Raw genomic sequence first — 19,222 nt, 5'->3', positions numbered from 1 at the left:
CAATTCACACTATTTTGCGTATTGTATAACTTACATATGCTCTCTTATCATATTTCTACCTTCGTGAGAAGATTTTGTATTACGCGAAAAAACGTGCGTATACATACGTCGTACTTGTATCGAGAAGCCGCGCGACTGCACCGTGTCGCGTCGCACCGAGTCGCGCCGCGTCGCGTCGCACGATCGATCGATCGATCACGATACAGGGATCAGGGCGCGCCTTTTCACGTTCTCTTACGTTGCGTGTCACTCGCGCGCGCCCACGCATGCATATACGTACGCACGCACGCACGCACGCATGCACGATAACGAAAAGAGCGGACGCGCGCGGCGGATGGCAAATCGCACCTGAATCGAGCCTGCAGGAGAAAGAAACTGTTGTACTCGCGTCCGCGTGTCCAGTTAGTTCGCGGTAGAAGAATGGCTCCCCACCGGATCTCTTCTCCCCGTGCCCCCTCCTCAACGTATGACCTACAATCTGTACAACTCTGACTTAAACCGCTTTGTTTCTATCCCTGCCGATATTTGTGCGTGATGTTTGCTGCAATTTACGCGCACGCACGCACGCACATTTATTTATTTATAAATATATCAAATAATTTTTTAATTAGGCTCTAATAAATAAATCGAACAAATAAAATAAGTCTTTCGAAGCTAACACAAGATGTTAACGTGTATATATAAGTATTCTTTATTAAAATAGACAAAATTATATAGACGTTTCGATTCTCTTGAGTATAATCAAAATTTTCTATCTTAAAATTAATATATTCGCGGATAAGACGTCGCAATAACATTTATTTACGCGCATGTATACAAGGTGTATCTTAAAAAGTGCTCACTAATCATATAGTGCTGATATATTTCTAATAAAAAATTGAATCGAAAATTCCTCTACCATTTTACAATTTTCGCAATTTTTTTTTTTTTTAGTTATCCGGTGAGCAGAATGTATAAAATCGGCACGTAAGCCAACTTCAAAATTTTAAGAATTCTTTAAAAATATCTTTAAGATAAGTATTTCATAAAAACCTTGAAAGATATTTTAAAGTTATCTTAGGCCGAAATCAGACTACGCATTGAAGATTGAGAGACTGAAATTTGATCAATCAAAACAATAAGAACTATTCATTTGTCCTCACTTTGGTGAGGAAAGAATTCTGATCAAATTTCAATTTTTAATTTTCAATCTCAATTTTCAATGCGTAGTCTGATTCTGGCCTTATGTCAATTTTACCCGCATATTTATGACAATCTTTAGAAATTAATATCTCGTTAACTATTGTAAAAATTGCAGTATAGCTCGGAACTTTTCGACTCAGTTTTCGATCAAGAATAATACTATATAATTAGAAGGTGTTTTTTAAGATACACTCTGTATATATATAAACGTGTTTTTGATATGTGCTGATTTATTGCGAAATCGCCGTTTTCTTTTCTTATCGCTATGGATCTTCTCAAGCAGCCTTTTCTAACTAGTTCACATTACGCATGTTCGTTTTAGCTACGAACTTTTGCACCGGTTCATCTTTTTTCCTTTTCTCTCCAAGGGAAAAGAAGAGGAAGAAAGATGAACCGGTGGAAAAGTTCAGCTAAAAAGAACGGGCCTATTTATAATACAATTAATTCGTTACACGTTCTTTCGCGGCGAGAAGAATGAAATAGATACACGAAACATTTTGCGTTACTGTAAGAAATAAACTTGTAAAATAATAAATTTATTAAATCACATCGTGAAGAAAACAGCAACGTGCTTTTAAAATATTTTTCCTGTATGTTTAGGTAGATAAATCGCGGAGAGCAAAACGCAGATTGGCAAGCTGCCAATCGAGTCACATCGATTGAAAGTTTCATGAGAATAAACGATACGAGATCTCGAAGTGGCGCGAACGCCGAACAATCTAGAATCTCGAATCGGGTTCGCCGAGCGGCCACGGGCGGCGCTCGGCGCGCGGCGGTGCCAGCGTGAGTGAGAGCGCTACGTGCGCTGTGTGTTTGTTTCATTCTCGTTGCAAGCGAAGCTGTTGGAAGCATGACGCAAGAAAGCCAGTAAGTATTCCAGGATTGACATAAATTGGCGTGGTGGTTCGCATCGTCAGGTCCGATGACGAGCTCCGCGGCCGCGTGTCCGCGTATAGCCACGAATAACTGTCGCGGTTGTATAAATGCCGCCCCGTGCTTTCCGTAGCATCGCCATGTTGATGAGACGGTTTTATTGATTCTCCAAGTTTCTCGACCGAGATACGACCTAACCGCATGGCGGCAATCTTTCTTTCAAACAAAAATGCCTGACGCGCTTATTCGCTCGCGTTAATCTCCGTCTCGCGTCGTCGTATCCTTTTCGCTTTTCTCTCCTCCGCCTCTTTCGTACGAATCGAAACGATGTCGCACCGGACAACGGCAGGGACCAACGATTCGCTTCTTCGAAATACTCGCATTTTCGTTTTGCAACGGTTAACGCGATAAGCGAATCTCTTCGCGTCGCTGCGCCGCATGATATCGTATGTTGCGCATATCAGCGCACTTACGACTCGAATAAATCACGATACGTCGCAAGCTAGCATTGAGCTTTTGTCCCTAACCTATAAAGGTACAACAGGTCCTTTATGTACATAGAATACGCACTGTACACGTGGGAATTCGTTTATGTGGATTTTTCAGGATACTTAATACTCGAAATGGTAAATACGGGAGTTTCGAGTAGTGTTGGTTACTCTAAAAATTATGATATATTTTATTCGCACTAATATAATCTATATACTAGTATAATATATTACCTGCTCATTGTAGAACTCCGGTCAGAATTGAGAACGAGAGGTATATCAAAAGAAAAAAGTCGAATCTTTTCCGCGATCAAGTCTGAACATCTCAACTCAAATTTCAATTATTTAGATTATAGACTCATACACAATAACAGAATCTTTTTTTTACTTTTCTTTTTCAAATTGAAATATCTCTTTATATCTAGTTCTTGTTTAGTTAGAATAATTGAATATTTAAAATTTTTCGAGTTTTACCCTGATTGCATTCAGCAGAAAAAGCAACTTTGCAATTGTGTTCAAAATTGTTTTATATGATTAGTTTAGATCCATTAAAGAAGTACTTAAAGACAAGACCAATCATATTAAAGAATTTTGCTACAATTACAAAGCTGCTTCTGTTAAACACAGCCATTATATACATACATACATAATATTTTTCGTTCCTTTTTCGACTTTTAGGATACCTCCTCCCCCAGTCATGTGGGCTCAAAGAAAAGATATCTTATATGTTACTATCTGCTTAGAAGATTGTAAAGATCCTGTTATTGAAATTGAACCAGAAAAGATATACTTCAAAGGAGAGGGAGGTACAGATAAAAAAATGCATGAAATTACAATTAATCTGTACAAAGAAATTGAGCCCAGCAAAACCATCAAAAATTTGAAGGGCAGGACTTTTGAGTTGATTCTTGCTAAGAAAGAAGAGGGACCATATTGGCCACGATTAATTAAAGACAAAACAAAGGCTCACTGGTTAAAGAGCGATTTCAATAAATGGAAGGATGAGGACGATACTGACGAAGAAGGTAACCCGCCAGATTTAGAAGAGGTAAGAACAAATGTCACATGTATTAGCCAAAAATTATCAAGATATTGTCAATAATTGATACATATACTTTTTTCCCGATCTCGCAGATGATGCGACAGATGGGTGGTCTAAGCGGCTCGGGCGATAGCAAGCCAAATTTTGACGAGTTGGATGAATTAGGCGATAACGACGCTGATAGCGATGATGAAGATCTTCCCGATTTATATGACTAAAACGATAAAAATAATCACATCGATCAAGTAATTAATTACATTAAAGACAAATGGCAACCTAAGGATAGTGCACGAACGGGCAATATTTCAGTAGGCCTTGCTGTTTGTATCTTCAATTGCAAATTTGTTAAAATGACCGTGTTGCTAGTAGCAAACGGGGCGCGTAAACTGGACTGAAAAAAAAAAAGAAAACTGTAAAGATGCAGTGCGGCAACAGTCGATGAACAGTAATACAGCTCTCGAAGGTCCTCCGCAGGTCTCTCCCCTCTATTAGCCACTAGTTCATATACTAAGTTGTAATGGACAAGCTTTTTTAATAATGTACTATGTAAAGTAACACAAAGAAGATAAGAACAAAAAAGAAATGAAAATAACCAAAATTATGTATGGAATTATTCATTTTGGAAAATCCTGCAAAGTAAATTGGCATCACATGAAAATGTTATATGTTGTCTGAGAAAAATATCGATACTTTATTTACTCTGTTTCTGTCGATTGAATCGTTCCGTCTAACACTCCATCCCTATCGATGTATCCCTGTTCTTCGTGAATGTGACCGAGAAGGAAACTCGAGGATGTTAAAAGCAACATATTGTGAAATGTATAGATGTTTATATATTTAAAATATAAATTGTAAACTCTTGTAACGATTATGGATGATTGAATTGTATTGCCAGACGATATATAGGTCAAGATGTAGTCACGACTGCTAGGCAATGTCGAGTATCGTATTATTTAACCAACGATACTAGACGCTCCGCGTAAAGCCAAATATCCGGCTGTTATGTCCATCGGTAAACTGCGAACCGTTGCAAATTCTTCAGCGGTGGCATAATACAATTTAGTTTGTGGATCCGTGTATCGTGCCTATAAATGAAATGCAATTTGTTTATTTAAATTAGTTTACCGCGCTTTACGAGCTTACAGCATCGAGGAAAAGCTTGATTAAACGTTGACTAGTTGATAAATATTACAGCAACCGTTTCTCTGGATTACTCACCGGCAATCCAGAAATATCAGAGTATTTTTTTGCAGGTTTAAAGCTCGGTGGTGCGTTGATGGAACTATCTGAAAACAAATTTAAATACTAAAATCTCTCTCTCTCTCTCTCTCTCTCTCTCTCTCTCTCTCTCTCTCTCTCTCTCTCTCTCTGTATTTAATACACGTCGCGAAACTATTTTGATCTTAGTCACGTGCAGATTATATGAAAATGTCTCGTTATGGTTTAAATATTTTTTCCGACTAATATGTATAAATGCAATGATGAGAGGAAATAAAAATTTTGTCACACTCGACGCATACAATGTTTTATTGCCGTTGGCCATGGTAACGAACGTTCTTGAGCCAAGACTTGTTTTAGCGATCGCCAAGTGCGTTTCTTCCCAGTGGTGCTAGTCTGTCGAAATTTTTGTTGAAACGAACGATTTTTAAATATGGGTTGCAGTTTTTTATTAGCCTCTCGATTATATATTTCCTCGCTTGCCATCTCTCGATATCTTCTAAAACAGAAGGGTTGTAACTAATAACCGAGTATACAATTTTTCTCAAATTTTAGAAAATTCCAGAAGGATTTTTATCGACAGAGCTGACTCGGAATAGAAGTCTATCATTGGAAAAAAATCTTTTATATTCATAATAAAAACAAAGAGTAATGAACTAAATTGTCGATAAATCTATTCTATATGATGAATTCTCATCGCTATCAACATCAGAATTATCAGGATACCTATTAAGAAACACGTCGGAATAAATTCCGATCGGAATTATTCCGTTTAACCCAGAAAACACAATAGAAATCTAGGGAATAATTGAATAATTCCGATTGGAATCCATTCCAAACACTTCGAAATTATGGATCCATAATAGGTACTCAGAGCTAGCTATTATAAGTTTCAAGCGAGAAGTATGTACCTAGAAAGAAGTTGGCACTCTTTATCATTCGTTACGAAAATTTAACAGATTTTACAATGTCAATAAAAATTATATTAACGAACGCTGTATACGCATACGTGGCTCGTAATGAGATATCGTTCCGACATTCTATCGGTTGTATATATTATAAATACCGTGAGTATATAATTACCTCCTGATAAGAAAATCTTGATTTATAAATTATCACTGTTTACATGATACTGTCAACAAGCTAGTGAGAGGTTAGGAATCTTGAATTAAACTTTAGATTATATACTTTATGGAGGTTCTACAATGAAACCGGTAATAAAAAATTTTTAGAGCCTTAAGCCTGTTTTACAATAGTCGCAAGTCGTAAGAATTGACCAATCACAGTTGAATATGACAAAAATAATTGACTATGATTGGTTAATTTCTAACGGATTATGACTTATCGTAGAATAGACTTTAAGCCTATTCTACAATTTTGTAAGCAGTTGTAAATGGTCGTAGTTGTGACAATTTATCAATCACAGTCGGATATTCTCCTCGTATTCAAGTGTGATCGGTCAATTCTTACAACTGCAACTACATTTACGCAATTGTAGATCGGATTTAAGCCTATTCTACAATTGCGTTAGCGTAGTTGTAAATGGTTGTAGTTGCAAGAATTGACCAATCATAGTCAAATATTCTTTTCGTGTTCAGCTGTGATTGGTGAATTTTTCAACTAAAGCACTCCAACTACGCTTACGCAATTGTAGAATAGGCTTTATGGCTGTTCTACAATGTGGTCGTCAGCTGTAAAGGTATATCCACACAATTTACATAGCCGCATAAACATATGTATAAAGAGAATTATCCAGTCGTATTTCTATCACAAATATGTACATACGTAAAATATAATTGGGTGGAGCCACCATGGGTGGGGTATTATTTGTTCACCTTGGTGTGCGCGCGAAGGTCAGAGTAGGTTGGATTACATAGGTTCGAATAGGTCAAAGAATCGAGTTCAAACTTCGATTTGTGTTCGACGAAAAAAAAGATTAGTTGCAGCTCGCACGTTGCATAAGTATCAGTTGTCACGAGGCGTACAGACGAGACAAACGATGGGACGCAAATTCTTTGTTGGCGGTAACTGGAAGATGAACGGCACAAAGAACGAGATCGGTGACATCATCGCGTTCCTGAAAACTGGTCCACTCGATCCTAATGCTGGTACGTGCCAGTCACCCTGTACAGAACGTTTCTCGTATTGCAAAAATCAACACCTGTATTATTTACAAAAATTTTATTCAAATTGCAATCGCAAATTTACGAACGCGGTAAAATTCAATCGAGTAAAAAAAAACTAATAAAATATATATAATTATAAAATAAAAAAAAAGTAAAATGAATATTTAAAATTCCAAAATTTTGTCAAGTTACCTTCAGATATTTACATCCAAGGATCTAATAGCAATGTTCTATGATTACATAATGTATCATTTCGTTCCATTTCTATATTCAAGTTCTTTAGTCTTTCTTGGTATGGACAGTCTGTTTTTAATTGAAAGAATAATGTTGTATTTTTTGTAATTTATAGAGGTTGTAGTTGGCGTTCCAGCGATATATCTTACGTATGTGACTTCCATCGTTCCTGGCAATGTTAGTGTCAGTGCGCAGAATACGTACAAAGTTGCTAAAGGAGCATTTACTGGTGAAATTAGTCCAGCTATGCTTCTGGATAATGGCATTCCCTGGGTAATTCTTGGCCACTCAGAGCGTCGAAACGTTTTCGGCGAAACGGACGAATTAATTGCAGAGAAAGTTGCACATGCTTTAGAAACTGGATTGAAAGTAAATATAAAAATAAATATTATATTTTATTAAATATATATACACACATATATATATATATATATATATATATATGCATGGTCAGAGTATTGACATAAATTATACGTAGAAAAATAACGCGCATAATGCAACATGATTAATTACAATAAAAGCAAGAGAGAAAAAAATATTTTTTGACATTTTCAGGTGATTGCATGTATAGGCGAGAAATTGGAAGAACGCGAAGCAGGAAAGACCGAAGAAGTAGTTTATAGGCAAACCAAAGCAATAGCGGATAAAATTAAGTCTTGGGACAACGTAGTTTTGGCTTATGAACCAGTATGGGCAATCGGTACAGGTAAAACTGCGACGCCGCAGCAAGCGCAAGAGGTTCATGAAAAATTACGAGAGTGGTTGTCCAAGAACATCAACTCCAATGTTGCGCAAACTTTACGAATTATCTATGGTGGTTCCGTGACAGCAGCCAATGCCAAAGACTTAGCAAAAGAGAAGGATATCGATGGATTTTTGGTTGGTGGCGCGTCACTCAAGCCTGATTTTGTACAAATTGTCAATGCTCGTTGTTGAATATACATGTTGTTGATGAAACAGACATATTTGAGATTATATCAGATGAAATTTATTCTTATTCGGAGTACGCATAATAAGTTGCCTATTCCGTTTGAACATATATATCTATTCTGATAAAATGTAATATCACAAAGGAGAGTTCTATTTTCATTTAACATGTTGAGCTCTTGCAACGTAGCTACTAAAGATTACTCAATGTTGTATTGTTATCGGACACGATTGTACATGATTGATTCTTGTAATTAGATGTATTTATGGTGCCGAAAATGACGTATCGTAAAAAAAATTAATCGTGTATCTAGCGACTTTTGTAGTATCATTGATATACAAATATGATTAACATGAACTTGAAAATATCTCAAAAGTAACAAATAAATATGTTAGAAGGAAGAAACTTGTCATTTTATACTTATGAAAAATTATTTAATTAAACCCCTTACAAAAACATTATTTGGTGTTTGAATATTCAACTTAGTCTTGAAATGATCTTGTTTTGCTCTCGTACACGCGATGTCCGTAATGGCTTTGAAAGATCGAGGTTCCCAAATCGCCAAGTCAGCCAGTGATTTTCGATTTAATAGAATGTTACATCTTGATAATCCTTCCCTGAGGATCGTAAAATTTATACCATGTTCACTCGTAGCAGCTCCTAATCTTTGCTCCCGCAACTGTGAAAGTAGAAAAAGAGCACAAAATTTTAGAAAAATGAATTCTATATGTATACATATATACATGTATACATACAATTTTTATTCTTAAGTGTTGATCAATTTTATAATACCTCTTTCATATCTTCTTTTTTCAATTGTCTGCCCACAGTGCTGTATGTAAGAGCTCGATGTACGCTTCTGATAGCTATGCTGTAACAATTCCTTCTTCTACCATAAAAATGCTAAAAACATTAAAAATTTTCCCATATATTTTCTTGATGTGTTTTGGTCAAGAACATTTAGAAGTATCTATCGTGATAAATCACTTACCGCGGCAAGTTTAAATATTTTCCGTTTTCGCCAAAATTCGTCAGGTCCGCGGGCTCTCGTTAAAAAACTCAACGACAAAAAAACCATATTTTTATTGGAAATTAATTGAACTTGTAATTTCTTTCTCTTATAACCTGAAATATAACACGTCACACTTCATCGCACTTGAAAAACTAGAGGTCTCCATCAGTCTCCACACTTTCTTCTGTCGACCCTTAAGGAGCATTTATATTGGTCGCGTTCAGCAGACTCAACTGTTGTGGAGCGGATCCGTGAGCGCTCGCTGCTATTGGTGTATTCTTCTAGATCATCCAATAGCAGCGAGCGTTCACGGATCCGCTCCACAACAGTTGAATCTGCTGAACGCGGCCATTGATTGGTCATAACCTGTAAGAATTGATCAATTAAGCGGAAAGCACAGACTCTTGCATAACGCATAATACATGAGACATAAGAAATTGAACCAACCAGAGTTCTCTATTACATGGAAGGAAAGAAACGGAGAACTTCGATTGGTACATATTCTTATGCATTACGTGTTATGCTTTATGCAAGAGTCTGTGCTCCCCGCTTTACAGTCGAGTATTCCCTTCTTATTTGACTGTAAGGGCTCTCACACATGAAACTTGCGGCTTATTGTAGAAGGCCTATAAGGCCGCAGCACAGACTCTTGCATAAGGCGTCGTCTACAATACATGGAGTAAAAAGTAAGAGTAAGAAATTGACCAATCACAGTCGATTATTCTTCTCACATTCGACTGTCATTGGTCAATTTCTTACTCTTACTTCTTACTCCGTGTATTGTAGACGGGCCTTTATGCAAGAGTCTGTGCTGCGGCCTTTTATAGGCCTTCTACAATAAGCCGCAAGTCAGAACGTCAGAAGTCTTAATCAGTCTTAACCAAGTCATTCAAGTTGGCTATTGGCCAACTTCACCGATTATGACTTAAGATCGCTTAGAACTTCTGACTTACGGCTTAAGGCCACGACACAGACTTTTGCATAAACCATAATGCATAGTGCATAAACGAATCAACTAATCAGAATCTTTTCTTTCCTCCCATTCCATGAAAAAGAAGAATTGTGATTAGTTGATTCCTTAAAGGCCCGTCTACAATACACGGAGTAAGAAGTAAGAGTAAGAAATTGACCAATTATATGCGTGGTCTACAATGGCAGTAGCAGTAGTGGATTAGGTTGTAAGAGTAAGAAATTGACCAATTGCAGTCGATTATTCTTCTCACATTCGACTGTGATTGGTCAATTTCTTACTCTTATAACCTAATCCACTACTGCTACTGTCATTGTAGACCACACATTAGTCGAATGTGAGAAGAATAATCGACTGTGATTGGTCAATTTCTTACTCTTACTTCTTACTCCGTGTATTGTAGACGAGCCTTTATGCACTATGCATTATGCAAGAGTGTGTGCTGCGGCCTTAAATCAAACCCTGACGATAATATTAAAATCTTAGTTTTTAATAAAAATATACTATTGAAAATCGTTAACTCTGGACAAATAATTTTCGTCCATACAAAAAAAGTCTCGAAATCCCAGAAGTAATTAAAGAACGCTAATATTATCGACAATTGATAATTTGTATTCATAATAAATATTTGTATATATTGTTAATTTAAATTTATGGTTTTTTCATAAAAAACTCCATAAATAAGTATGCATACTTATAATGTTATATCTTATATATATTGCCGTAAAATTATAATTGTTTTCTTTGCAGTTATTATCTCTATTGATAATCAAACTTGGATGATAACGTTAAAATCAGTTTTTAATAAAAATCGAGTATTTTATCTATCATATCTATGAAACTAATAAATCATAAAATAATACTTTATTATCAGTTTCTTACTTTTAATCACTTAAATTTTAACAGTAATGCGAACTCTCTCTCTCTCTCTCTCTCTCTCTCTCTCTCTCTCTCTCTCTCACATAAGACTGGTTGTCTTTAATAGTATCTCGTAGATGGTATCTGTAAAATAGAAACACGTAGACATTTTCAACGAATGGAAATTAAATTAACGTTTTAAAAGAATCACTTGTGCTATCGCTTCAATAATTAATTAACTCAACTGTATTTTCCTAATGTAATGCTCTTAGACAGAATGACAAGTTGAAATATACATTTGTACATATTGTTTACATACGTTCGATCATGTCCAGTTGGCCTCATAAGAGTTAGATTTATTAGGCCTTACTAAAGACAAAGGTACAATTGGAGATCTTACGGTAAATAAAATGTTAAACACAGACGATTAATAACTTTATTAATCGCATTGTCAATATGGCACCAAAATGAAATGTGACTTTGATTGGGCATCTCCTAGGCATTGAACGATCAATAAAGATGTCACTGAATTATTCGCTACACGATTTAATCTTAATATCACAATCTTTACATCCGACACTTTTGAACTGACTCTGTCAAATGTTTTGTGTCCCATTCACACTGCTAGATTAGCTACATTACATATGTGTCTCGCATGCTTTTCATTCTTTAAGCTTTCAGTCATCTCCATCAGAGAAACTTTGTAACTGACACAGTCAGTGAGATACAAACAACAAAATATGCGACACAATTAACAAAATCACGATGGCTTGCAGGATGGAAATCTTTTAATACTAATGCATGAAATCGGCTTACGCCATCTCCGTTTGTTTTGACTGTTTGTATTGCATTTGGTGTGATGACTGTTACACGTGGTTTTTCGATCCTCGCTAATGCGATCTAGTTCTTGAAGTCTTCGCTCTTCTAAAAAAAAGGAAATTTTTATGAAATTTTCTATGTGTTTCATAAAAAGATAGTTCAATCATTCTGAAATTTTGCATTGTTGCCGCCGCGTTACTGAAAAATAGTTTCTTAAACGAGCTTATTTTTGAAAAGGAAAAATATTCATATTACCAGCAAACGTAATAAACCTACCATTCAGCTGATGTTCCGTATAGTATATGGGATTTTCATCAACTCCGTAATGATACTCCATCAAATATGGCAAGACAGTCATGCTGTGGCAGCCATTGCTTTTAAGGGGCGGTATAGGTACTTGTTGTTGTGTTTTAGGGTGCTCACACATGGTCCACGCGTGTCTTTTTACCTGTTGTAATGTAAATCTCTTATCCGCATCTTTCTGCAACATTCCTTCTATGAGCGACTTTAAAGGCTCCTCTACTTCTTTCGGTACAGTATATTCACCCCTTCCAATGTTTTCGTATAATTTATATATATTATCTCCCTCGAAAGGATATAAACCCGTGGTTATATTATACCTGTAATATATAGATATACCATTCTGATCTTTGGATAATGTCGTGTACAAGCGTTACTTACAATGTAACTCCGCTACTCCATATGTCTACTTTAAAACCTGAGAAACTTTCGCAGCCGTTCGCGATTTCTGGTGGCTGAAATGCTGGGGATCCTTGACCTATCGTACATGTATCGTCTTTGGAAAACATGTCTAATGCCTAGTACAGTGAAGAGGCATAATCACAAAATAGAAATGAAACACGCACTGTTCCAATGTATGTTTGTATTCGTATTTTTAACAGTTTTTCTAAATAAATATACTCTGTTCATCAATATTTTTTTCATTATTATAACTATCGGTTTTTATAATTAAATTAATAAAAAGTTTGAATAAAATAAAAAGTTGAAAGATATGGAGTTTGTACCTCTGCAACACCAAAGTCACTAATCTTCAAGGTACCATCTAGGGTTAATAACAAATTTCCAGGTTTAATATCTTTGTGGACTATTCCCTTACTATAAAGATATTCTAAACCATCCAACAATTGACAGAAGTAATCATGTGCCTGCCAAAGTGGAAGCTTCTTGGTGGGCGTGCTTTCCAACATGTCCTGTAAAGAATCTAATAAATAGAAATCTAATTGTTGTTAATTCATGCAAGCCATTGTTACAAATCGAAAAGTTTAATATGGTTTAAAGTTTAATACAATTTTCCTTCTTCTCATTAAAATTTCATTGTGTTTTTGAAACAGCACAATTATTATCACTCAAAATACTTGTAATAAAAACAATAAAAACTTAAATATTATTGTAAATTATTTGCTTGCAATTTGATTGGTTTTAAAATATACCATTTAAAATAAAAATGTAAAATATATTTGTAATTAATTAATTACAATCGTTAGTATTAGCGTCATATCGTTCGAGTCATACAACATTTATTCAGCTTTTACAAAATGTAAGTGTAAAATGAATAAAATTCAATATGAAATTAAGCAGTTTTCTTGTGTATTATGTTGTGCAAAGTATAACTTGCTTTCGAGATACTTGCATATAATTATATGAACCAAATATATAAAGTACAAAATCCTAATCAAACAAGATAAAAAAATATGGAAGCACATACAATTTGCTATGTTTTTTTAAGCTCCCTATCATTGAAAATAATAATCAATATGTAAAACTCAAGATTGATGGGATGAGCCGACACAAAATCATACAGCAGATACAATGTGTAGCCTGAAATAAATCCATATTTCTTCCGATGCTGATAACTAAAGTAGAATAAACAATCATTTTATATAAATGCTAAATCGATATTACCTCCTGAATTTTACAACTCATATAAAATATATATCCAAACTTGCGTTGTGTATCTAATAATTTAGAGTAATGAAAAAACGATACTCGTATGAAAATTTACCTGCAATCCACATACACAAAATTCCATAACTAGATACATCTTTTCTTTTTCGTCACTGTATAAAACGTCTACGAGATTTATTACATTTTTATGTTTTAATATTCTTAACAATTTTATTTCCCTGTAAAATATCAATTATTAAAATAAACACAAGAAATGCAAGGAAAGATTTTGCAACAAAAAAGTATCTTGTCGATATTTGTACGCGTAGCGATAAAAAATTTAACGGTATAACGCACATACCGATATAATAACGTTCATAAAAAATACATTTGTCGTACGCACCGTTGAACGTTCTGTTCCCCGTTTGGTATCCTTCGAAGTTTCCTTTTCTTCAGTATTTTAACCGCTCTGCGACAAAGTGTCTGCGAATCCAGTACCTCTTTCACCTTCCCATAACTACCTTCACCGAGAACATCACCCATGACATATTTACCGATAAATTTACATTTTTTTCTTTTTTCTTCGTATATAATTTGATCCGAGTCGACTCTGTGAAAAAACATGTTAACCTCGTCCAAATCATAGTTTGGATCGTCATTGATCCACATGATCGGTTCGATATCACGCAATATGTCATTTTCTACTTCCTCCTCGTCAGGGTCGCATATCGTTATTTTATTGTCCATTTTTACTCCGCTAGAGAGTTTATAAACTATTAGGATAGAAAGATCACACGAGTGATTTAACCTAAAATACAACCGGCAATCATTGTTATGAACACTGGTGCTACTGATGGTTGAAAGGTGGGGGTGGAAGGGCGCAGTGTTACCAGATTGAGGACGCGGCTCACGCGGGAGTCGCGCATGCTCGATTGTATTCAGCGAAGCGAACGCCATTTTTCTAATCAATTTTCAAATACGCAAAACACACTGCAACACAACTGACGACATTATTTCAAATCGCTTTATTTCAAACTGGTAATACTAGCGTAGAAAAAATAACATTCTTAACGTTTATATATCCTCTTAAAACCGGTTTTATAAATCTACATTTTTTCACTAACAAATATAGAATAAATTTATAGACTATTTCAAAAATGAACAAGACCAAATAATTTTAATTTTTATTGATTCATAAGTTCATAAGTCCATTTCGGAAAAACTCGTTTATACAAATTCATCAACACTGTATCTTGAGACTTTAGTTGATCATTGAAGATGCACTTCATGTGCCCATGTGTACCTATAATAAAATCGGGAGTATATATATTAATTAGAGTAGTAAATATAAATGCAGCAAATAGTATAAGATGCAATTGCTTGGTACTCAATTATTAATCATTTACCTAGAGGTTCCTTTATGTGGCCTCTACGTCCATATTTTGTCCTCATTTGGACTGGCTTGAACCATTCGATATCCTCTCGGTGATAGAACATAAAACGTATAACTACTGATCTCTTGTTTACTTTGTATGGGTGACCACTCAAAACTACTCGTTTTAAGACAATTCTGTTGGGATCACAAGATAACACGCTACCAGTTGCAATTAATTCCTAAAACAACGTCATTTGAACTTGATAGCAGCACATTAAATCTCATTCTCGTATAGTACAACTCTAACACAATATTAATAACACTGTAAAAAAATATACATACAAGTTTACCACTTTTACTCTCGATATAACAAAGAATTGGACATGGCGAAAAAGTAACGGGTGCGAACATACTCGCCACAACTGTAGTTTCAGGGTGAAAGTATCTCTCGTACTAAACATATTTATCATGGTAAAACATAAATTTATAGACGAAGTACTGTAATATTTCTTTATACTATAAACCATGTTTCAAATACAAGATAAAAGTGCATCAACTTACCTTATGCTTAGTACCATTCGTATGTTGGCTGAATATTGGACATGTCGTAAATCGTCTAAATCCGCACTGAAATATCAATCTTTCCTTTGACTTGATTGGATGCGTGTAATTGCTCGAATGTTTCAATACGATGTTCAAAAGAGACATTTTATGTTCATACGGAAGTAAACCGACCACTATTAATGGTTTATTTTCTATTATAGCAAATGCCTTGAAAGTTTCTCTGCTAACATGAGCGATACAAACTTGTATGTAACATCCTGGCTGAAAGCATATATATATGTACATACATACATACATACATATGTATACATATAGAGTGTCCGATAAAAACTGTAACAATGTTTAAAGACAGATTTCTGAGATCATTTTGAGATAAAAATCCGAGTACCAAAATGTCAAGACTACAATAATTTTTGATTTATAAACATAAAGTTAACGAATTATACCATAAACACACGCACGCACGCATATGTATATATATATATATATTATGAGTCAAATGAAATGTAGCGATATACATATATAGCGTATAAAAAAATATATATACACACAAACTGTAAGCGATAAATATTTAATGCAAGATTAATACTGAAAAAAGATAATTGCCAATATATACTATATATACAATATATATATATATATATATATATATATATAATATTCAATATATACCATGACTCCTTCGATAGCTTTACATTCTTTGTAAATACGTTTTCGTCTGCGATCATAATCGGCGAATTCAATTATCCGAGAATAATCAATAGGAAGATTTTCCTTTGGATCCCATGGACTAGTACGGAACGATTCAAGACCTCGATATTTTTGGAATCTTATTTTAGCCAAGGTGTCCTGAGGTGTATCCACTTCATCGGGAAATTGTGCGTCCAATTTTGCTTCTGTATTTTATTAAAATATTACTAAAACCATCATGAAAGATGATACATTACGTATGCTTAATGTATATAATTATAATGACCTTTGAAGTTTTCCATGGCTTGCTTTTCTTCATTCACATCGATATCTTGGTCATAACGCTCCCCATCCAATGCTTCCGATATCGTAATAGTTTCATATTGTTCATCATCTTCCATATCTTCACTACTAGCTGCTTCGGATTTTGCCTCTTCCACATCCATATTGTCTTCTGATTCATTTTCTGAACATATACCCAGGCTTTCTACACACAAAGGAACAACATATATTTTTGAAGTAGGATTAAATAATTTCCTAGAAGGAGAAAAAGGAGTAAAATATGTAACCTCCATCTTCATCTGGTATCCATGCAGCTTGATATTCAGAAGTTCCTTTTGGCACAACTTTTACAATTTTTCTCTTTCTATTGTTTGCTGCTTCAGCCAATTCTTCTTTCGTAGGCCATGTTTGTTCAGCATCCATTGGATCAGGAATATATTCGCTCTCAAGAGATTCCTACAAATTTTAATATTTTAAACTGTATGTACTGACATTATTATTATTGCTATCAAAGTCACATACAGATATATTAACACAAATAAATCACATATAAATTATTATAAACTTTAACGTGTCTTTACAAATGTCTGTACCTTAATAATGTTTTACTTTCTGTATCTCTCTTGCTGTTAATATAGATACTGTTCAAATGTTCACTTTTATCATAAAAAAATTAGTAATACTTGTTTGAGAATACTTTTTCTTGGTGACCTTTAGTTCGAAAAATACAAATTATTGATATTAAAATATGTGTAACAAACCTGTTTTTCTGGATCTGCAGTTAAAATCTCGGTTTCATTTCTCGATTCCATTTTACTATCAGAAAGATGTCTCTTCTGCTCATGTTCAATTGAATACGGATCCCTCAACGTTTTGATGCAAGAGATTTGAAAGTTTCCAAAATCTGATATATGAATCAAACCATTGACAGATAATGGTGTCGTGCCTCGTAAATATCCACTAACCATGAGAGTTCCAAAATCAAGAGAATCCTGTCGAGATAAGCATTATAACAAGCATTGTAACAATTAAGTGGCATCAATTTACTTTTTATATATTTTTAAATATGTGTATTTTAAATTTTACATACTCCATCACATTCAAAGGAGACTTCCTCAGCCAAAAGATATGGTCTTATGTCTTTATAAAATAAACTTCTTTGCTTTTGTAACCCAGCATGGCGTAACATATTTAAGCAATCAGCTGTAGTATCTAATTCAAATACTTTTTCTGCAGGAAGCCATTTTGAAATTGTACGTTGCACAGATTGTTTATATTCTTGACGTTTCTATAATACCGTTTAAAATGTATCAAAGAATAATAAATAAGTAACATGTTTGACAATATAGAATTTCCAATGTTTTTGCAATAGAATTAATTTACATTATTTTCAAAGGTTTTTGAATTATTGAAGATTTTTGTGTTATTGCTTACTTTAATATGAAGCGTTTGAATATTATGCACTGCAACTATGGTAGAAGGTAAACCTTGAGCAAGACAAGACGTAATAATTTCCTTGCCCCAATCATCTATAATTTGTCCTTGCTTATTATCATTTCCTTGATTTGCAACAGAAGTTACAAAGAGTATTGTGGTAGCAACCTTGGCTGCATCTAATGTTGCAAAAATGTCATCTATTGGTGGTACAATAATAGAAAACCGCTGTTTCAGCCTTGGTATACTAAATAAATACAAATATAAATTTAAAAAATTAATAAATGCTAAATTTTTAATTTATTATTTAATAATATAGAAAACAAGTTCCTTCATTCATAGTACCTAATATGGGTTATTCCACTTGAACTAGTAGTAACATTAGCAGTTTCATCCATATTAGTTACAACAGATACAATGTTCTTTATATCTGTGTCATTTTGCAATGGTATAACACAGATAAGGATAGGTGCTGAAGAAAAGCCACCAAGATTTCTTTTCTGTGCCAATACTTGTTCGCGTTTCTTTTTTCTGTGTTGCAATAATTGATTTCTACGTGCATCCTTCCGAAGATTCTTCTCAAAACGTTTAGGCAACTTTCCGATAATACTTTGTTTATCTAGGCAAGAAAAAATAAAATATATTCTTTTAAAAAATAAATAAAGAATATTCCATAAAAGCGCATGTTTTAAACATTGGTATATAAAATTTGTTATTGCATTCAGAAAGAAAGGATTATTATTTTTAATTGAATAAAACATAATTTTTTGTTACTATTTATCACTATTACATGTACAGAAAGCTTACTTTTGAAATCATTATTGATGGCACTTTTACTGCGATGTCTTCCAGTCTTGTGTTGTTTATTAGATTGTTTAAGTGCACCTGGCCGATGTGTCTCTTGTTTTGTCGTATTCATTGTAAATATCGTAAAGAGACACTACAACTGTAGTCTAGAAAGAAAATAATTATTAATTGCCATGTGGTTGCAGTAAATCGGAGTATATACATTAAGCGATTAAAGGTACATTTTCACGAGCCGCTGAAGCTGAACAGTCAATCAAATGCTTGCCACAAAGTTGGTGCGCATGGTAGCAATGGCTGCGGTTCAGCATTACGTTTATTTTGCAACTGTTGGAAGTTTTCTTCGCGCTGATTGGATTATGCTTTTAGATCAAGAGAAATGGTCCAATCTCGGCAGAGAATCATAAAACGGTTGCAA

The 19,222-nt window shown here is 34.4% G+C and overlaps 6 protein-coding genes across 8 annotated transcripts; 2 read left to right on the top strand and 4 right to left on the bottom strand.

Moving 5' to 3' along the window:
• Nucleotides 1–1,936: 1,936 nt before the first annotated feature.
• Nucleotides 1,937–3,996, top strand: p23 (cytosolic prostaglandin E synthase). Its single transcript, XM_018519348.1, has 3 exons — nucleotides 1,937–2,049; nucleotides 3,222–3,591; nucleotides 3,678–3,996. Exons 1-3 carry the CDS (start codon nucleotides 2,033–2,035, stop codon nucleotides 3,801–3,803), a joined length of 513 nt encoding a protein of 170 aa, XP_018374850.1. The 5' UTR covers nucleotides 1,937–2,032; the 3' UTR covers nucleotides 3,804–3,996.
• A 126-nt stretch (nucleotides 3,997–4,122) lies between these two features.
• On the bottom strand, nucleotides 4,123–6,663 carry LOC108768785 (INO80 complex subunit C). 2 transcript variants are annotated; one of them, XM_018519351.1, is made up of 5 exons: nucleotides 6,522–6,663; nucleotides 5,887–6,003; nucleotides 5,106–5,299; nucleotides 4,804–4,871; nucleotides 4,123–4,670 (listed from the first exon to the last, which is right to left on the bottom strand). In XM_018519351.1, the coding sequence occupies exons 3-5, from the start codon at nucleotides 5,287–5,289 to the stop codon at nucleotides 4,539–4,541; spliced, it is 384 nt and encodes a 127-aa protein (XP_018374853.1). In that variant the 5' UTR covers nucleotides 5,290–5,299; nucleotides 5,887–6,003; nucleotides 6,522–6,663; the 3' UTR covers nucleotides 4,123–4,538. The 2 variants fall into 2 exon arrangements, with proteins under 2 accessions (XP_018374853.1, XP_018374852.1); XM_018519350.1 differs by having other exon boundaries at nucleotides 5,106–5,302; nucleotides 6,522–6,662.
• On the top strand, nucleotides 6,482–8,378 carry Tpi (triose phosphate isomerase). Its single transcript, XM_018519255.1, has 4 exons — nucleotides 6,482–6,502; nucleotides 6,593–6,911; nucleotides 7,279–7,532; nucleotides 7,719–8,378. Exons 1-4 carry the CDS (start codon nucleotides 6,482–6,484, stop codon nucleotides 8,097–8,099), a joined length of 975 nt encoding a protein of 324 aa, XP_018374757.1. The 3' UTR covers nucleotides 8,100–8,378.
• Nucleotides 8,379–8,463: 85 nt separating this feature from the next.
• On the bottom strand, nucleotides 8,464–9,266 carry mRpL20 (mitochondrial ribosomal protein L20). Its single transcript, XM_018519349.1, has 3 exons — nucleotides 9,083–9,266; nucleotides 8,884–8,994; nucleotides 8,464–8,770 (listed from the first exon to the last, which is right to left on the bottom strand). The coding sequence occupies exons 1-3, from the start codon at nucleotides 9,167–9,169 to the stop codon at nucleotides 8,522–8,524; spliced, it is 447 nt and encodes a 148-aa protein (XP_018374851.1). The 5' UTR covers nucleotides 9,170–9,266; the 3' UTR covers nucleotides 8,464–8,521.
• Nucleotides 9,267–11,150: 1,884 nt separating this feature from the next.
• Lkb1 (Lkb1/serine/threonine kinase 11) lies at nucleotides 11,151–14,493 on the bottom strand. 2 transcript variants are annotated; one of them, XM_018519656.1, is made up of 6 exons: nucleotides 14,059–14,493; nucleotides 13,774–13,894; nucleotides 12,776–12,961; nucleotides 12,432–12,568; nucleotides 12,027–12,370; nucleotides 11,151–11,852 (listed from the first exon to the last, which is right to left on the bottom strand). In XM_018519656.1, the coding sequence occupies exons 1-6, from the start codon at nucleotides 14,400–14,402 to the stop codon at nucleotides 11,692–11,694; spliced, it is 1,293 nt and encodes a 430-aa protein (XP_018375158.1). In that variant the 5' UTR covers nucleotides 14,403–14,493; the 3' UTR covers nucleotides 11,151–11,691. The 2 variants fall into 2 exon arrangements, with proteins under 2 accessions (XP_018375158.1, XP_018375156.1); XM_018519654.1 differs by having other exon boundaries at nucleotides 11,151–11,855; nucleotides 14,059–14,402.
• Nucleotides 14,494–14,829: 336 nt separating this feature from the next.
• Nucleotides 14,830–19,006, bottom strand: Tsr1 (Tsr1 ribosome assembly factor). Its single transcript, XM_018519653.1, has 12 exons — nucleotides 18,808–19,006; nucleotides 18,346–18,619; nucleotides 18,001–18,247; nucleotides 17,657–17,854; nucleotides 17,328–17,558; nucleotides 16,854–17,022; nucleotides 16,571–16,771; nucleotides 16,267–16,490; nucleotides 15,592–15,855; nucleotides 15,373–15,483; nucleotides 15,062–15,269; nucleotides 14,830–14,958 (listed from the first exon to the last, which is right to left on the bottom strand). The coding sequence occupies exons 1-12, from the start codon at nucleotides 18,917–18,919 to the stop codon at nucleotides 14,840–14,842; spliced, it is 2,358 nt and encodes a 785-aa protein (XP_018375155.1). The 5' UTR covers nucleotides 18,920–19,006; the 3' UTR covers nucleotides 14,830–14,839.
• Between the last annotated feature and the right edge of the window lie 216 nt (nucleotides 19,007–19,222).

The sequence above is a fragment of the Trachymyrmex cornetzi genome, unplaced genomic scaffold, assembly GCF_001594075.2.
Source record: "Trachymyrmex cornetzi isolate Tcor2-1 unplaced genomic scaffold, Tcor1.1 scaffold83, whole genome shotgun sequence".
Classification (NCBI taxonomy): Eukaryota; Metazoa; Arthropoda; class Insecta; order Hymenoptera; family Formicidae; genus Trachymyrmex; species Trachymyrmex cornetzi.
The sequence above is the reverse complement of the archived record's forward strand: the minus strand, read 5'-3'. Positions and strand labels throughout refer to the sequence as shown.

Excerpts from the sequence above, each read along its gene's own strand:
- p23 (XM_018519348.1), top strand. Across the intron at positions 3,592-3,677 it reads ACCCGCCAGATTTAGAAGAG|ATGATGCGACAGATGGGTGG; the intron begins GTAAGAACAAAT and ends CCGATCTCGCAG.
- LOC108768785 (XM_018519351.1), bottom strand. The coding sequence starts at position 5,289 with ATGGCAAGCGAGGAAATATATAATCGAGAGGCTAATAAAAAACTGCAA. Across the intron at positions 4,872-5,105 it reads GCCAACGGCAATAAAACATT|ATAGTTCCATCAACGCACCA; the intron begins GTATGCGTCGAG and ends ATTTGTTTTCAG. Across the intron at positions 4,671-4,803 it reads CTGATATTTCTGGATTGCCG|GCACGATACACGGATCCACA; the intron begins GTGAGTAATCCA and ends TTTCATTTATAG.
- mRpL20 (XM_018519349.1), bottom strand. The coding sequence starts at position 9,169 with ATGGTTTTTTTGTCGTTGAGTTTTTTAACGAGAGCCCGCGGACCTGAC. Across the intron at positions 8,995-9,082 it reads AAATATTTAAACTTGCCGCG|CATTTTTATGGTAGAAGAAG; the intron begins GTAAGTGATTTA and ends TAATGTTTTTAG. Across the intron at positions 8,771-8,883 it reads AAAAAGAAGATATGAAAGAG|TTGCGGGAGCAAAGATTAGG; the intron begins GTATTATAAAAT and ends CTACTTTCACAG.
- Tpi (XM_018519255.1), top strand. The coding sequence starts at position 6,482 with ATGTGGTCGTCAGCTGTAAAG. Across the intron at positions 6,912-7,278 it reads TCCACTCGATCCTAATGCTG|AGGTTGTAGTTGGCGTTCCA; the intron begins GTACGTGCCAGT and ends TGTAATTTATAG. Across the intron at positions 7,533-7,718 it reads CTTTAGAAACTGGATTGAAA|GTGATTGCATGTATAGGCGA; the intron begins GTAAATATAAAA and ends TGACATTTTCAG.
- Tsr1 (XM_018519653.1), bottom strand. The coding sequence starts at position 18,919 with ATGAATACGACAAAACAAGAGACACATCGGCCAGGTGCACTTAAACAA. Across the intron at positions 17,023-17,327 it reads CTGCAGATCCAGAAAAACAG|GAATCTCTTGAGAGCGAATA; the intron begins GTTTGTTACACA and ends TAAAATTTGTAG. Across the intron at positions 15,484-15,591 it reads CGAATGGTACTAAGCATAAG|TACGAGAGATACTTTCACCC; the intron begins GTAAGTTGATGC and ends AAATATGTTTAG.
- Lkb1 (XM_018519654.1), bottom strand. The coding sequence starts at position 14,402 with ATGGACAATAAAATAACGATATGCGACCCTGACGAGGAGGAAGTAGAA. Across the intron at positions 12,371-12,431 it reads TGGAGTAGCGGAGTTACATT|GTATAATATAACCACGGGTT; the intron begins GTAAGTAACGCT and ends TATATATTACAG. Across the intron at positions 11,856-12,026 it reads TACGGAACATCAGCTGAATG|AAGAGCGAAGACTTCAAGAA; the intron begins GTAGGTTTATTA and ends CCTTTTTTTTAG.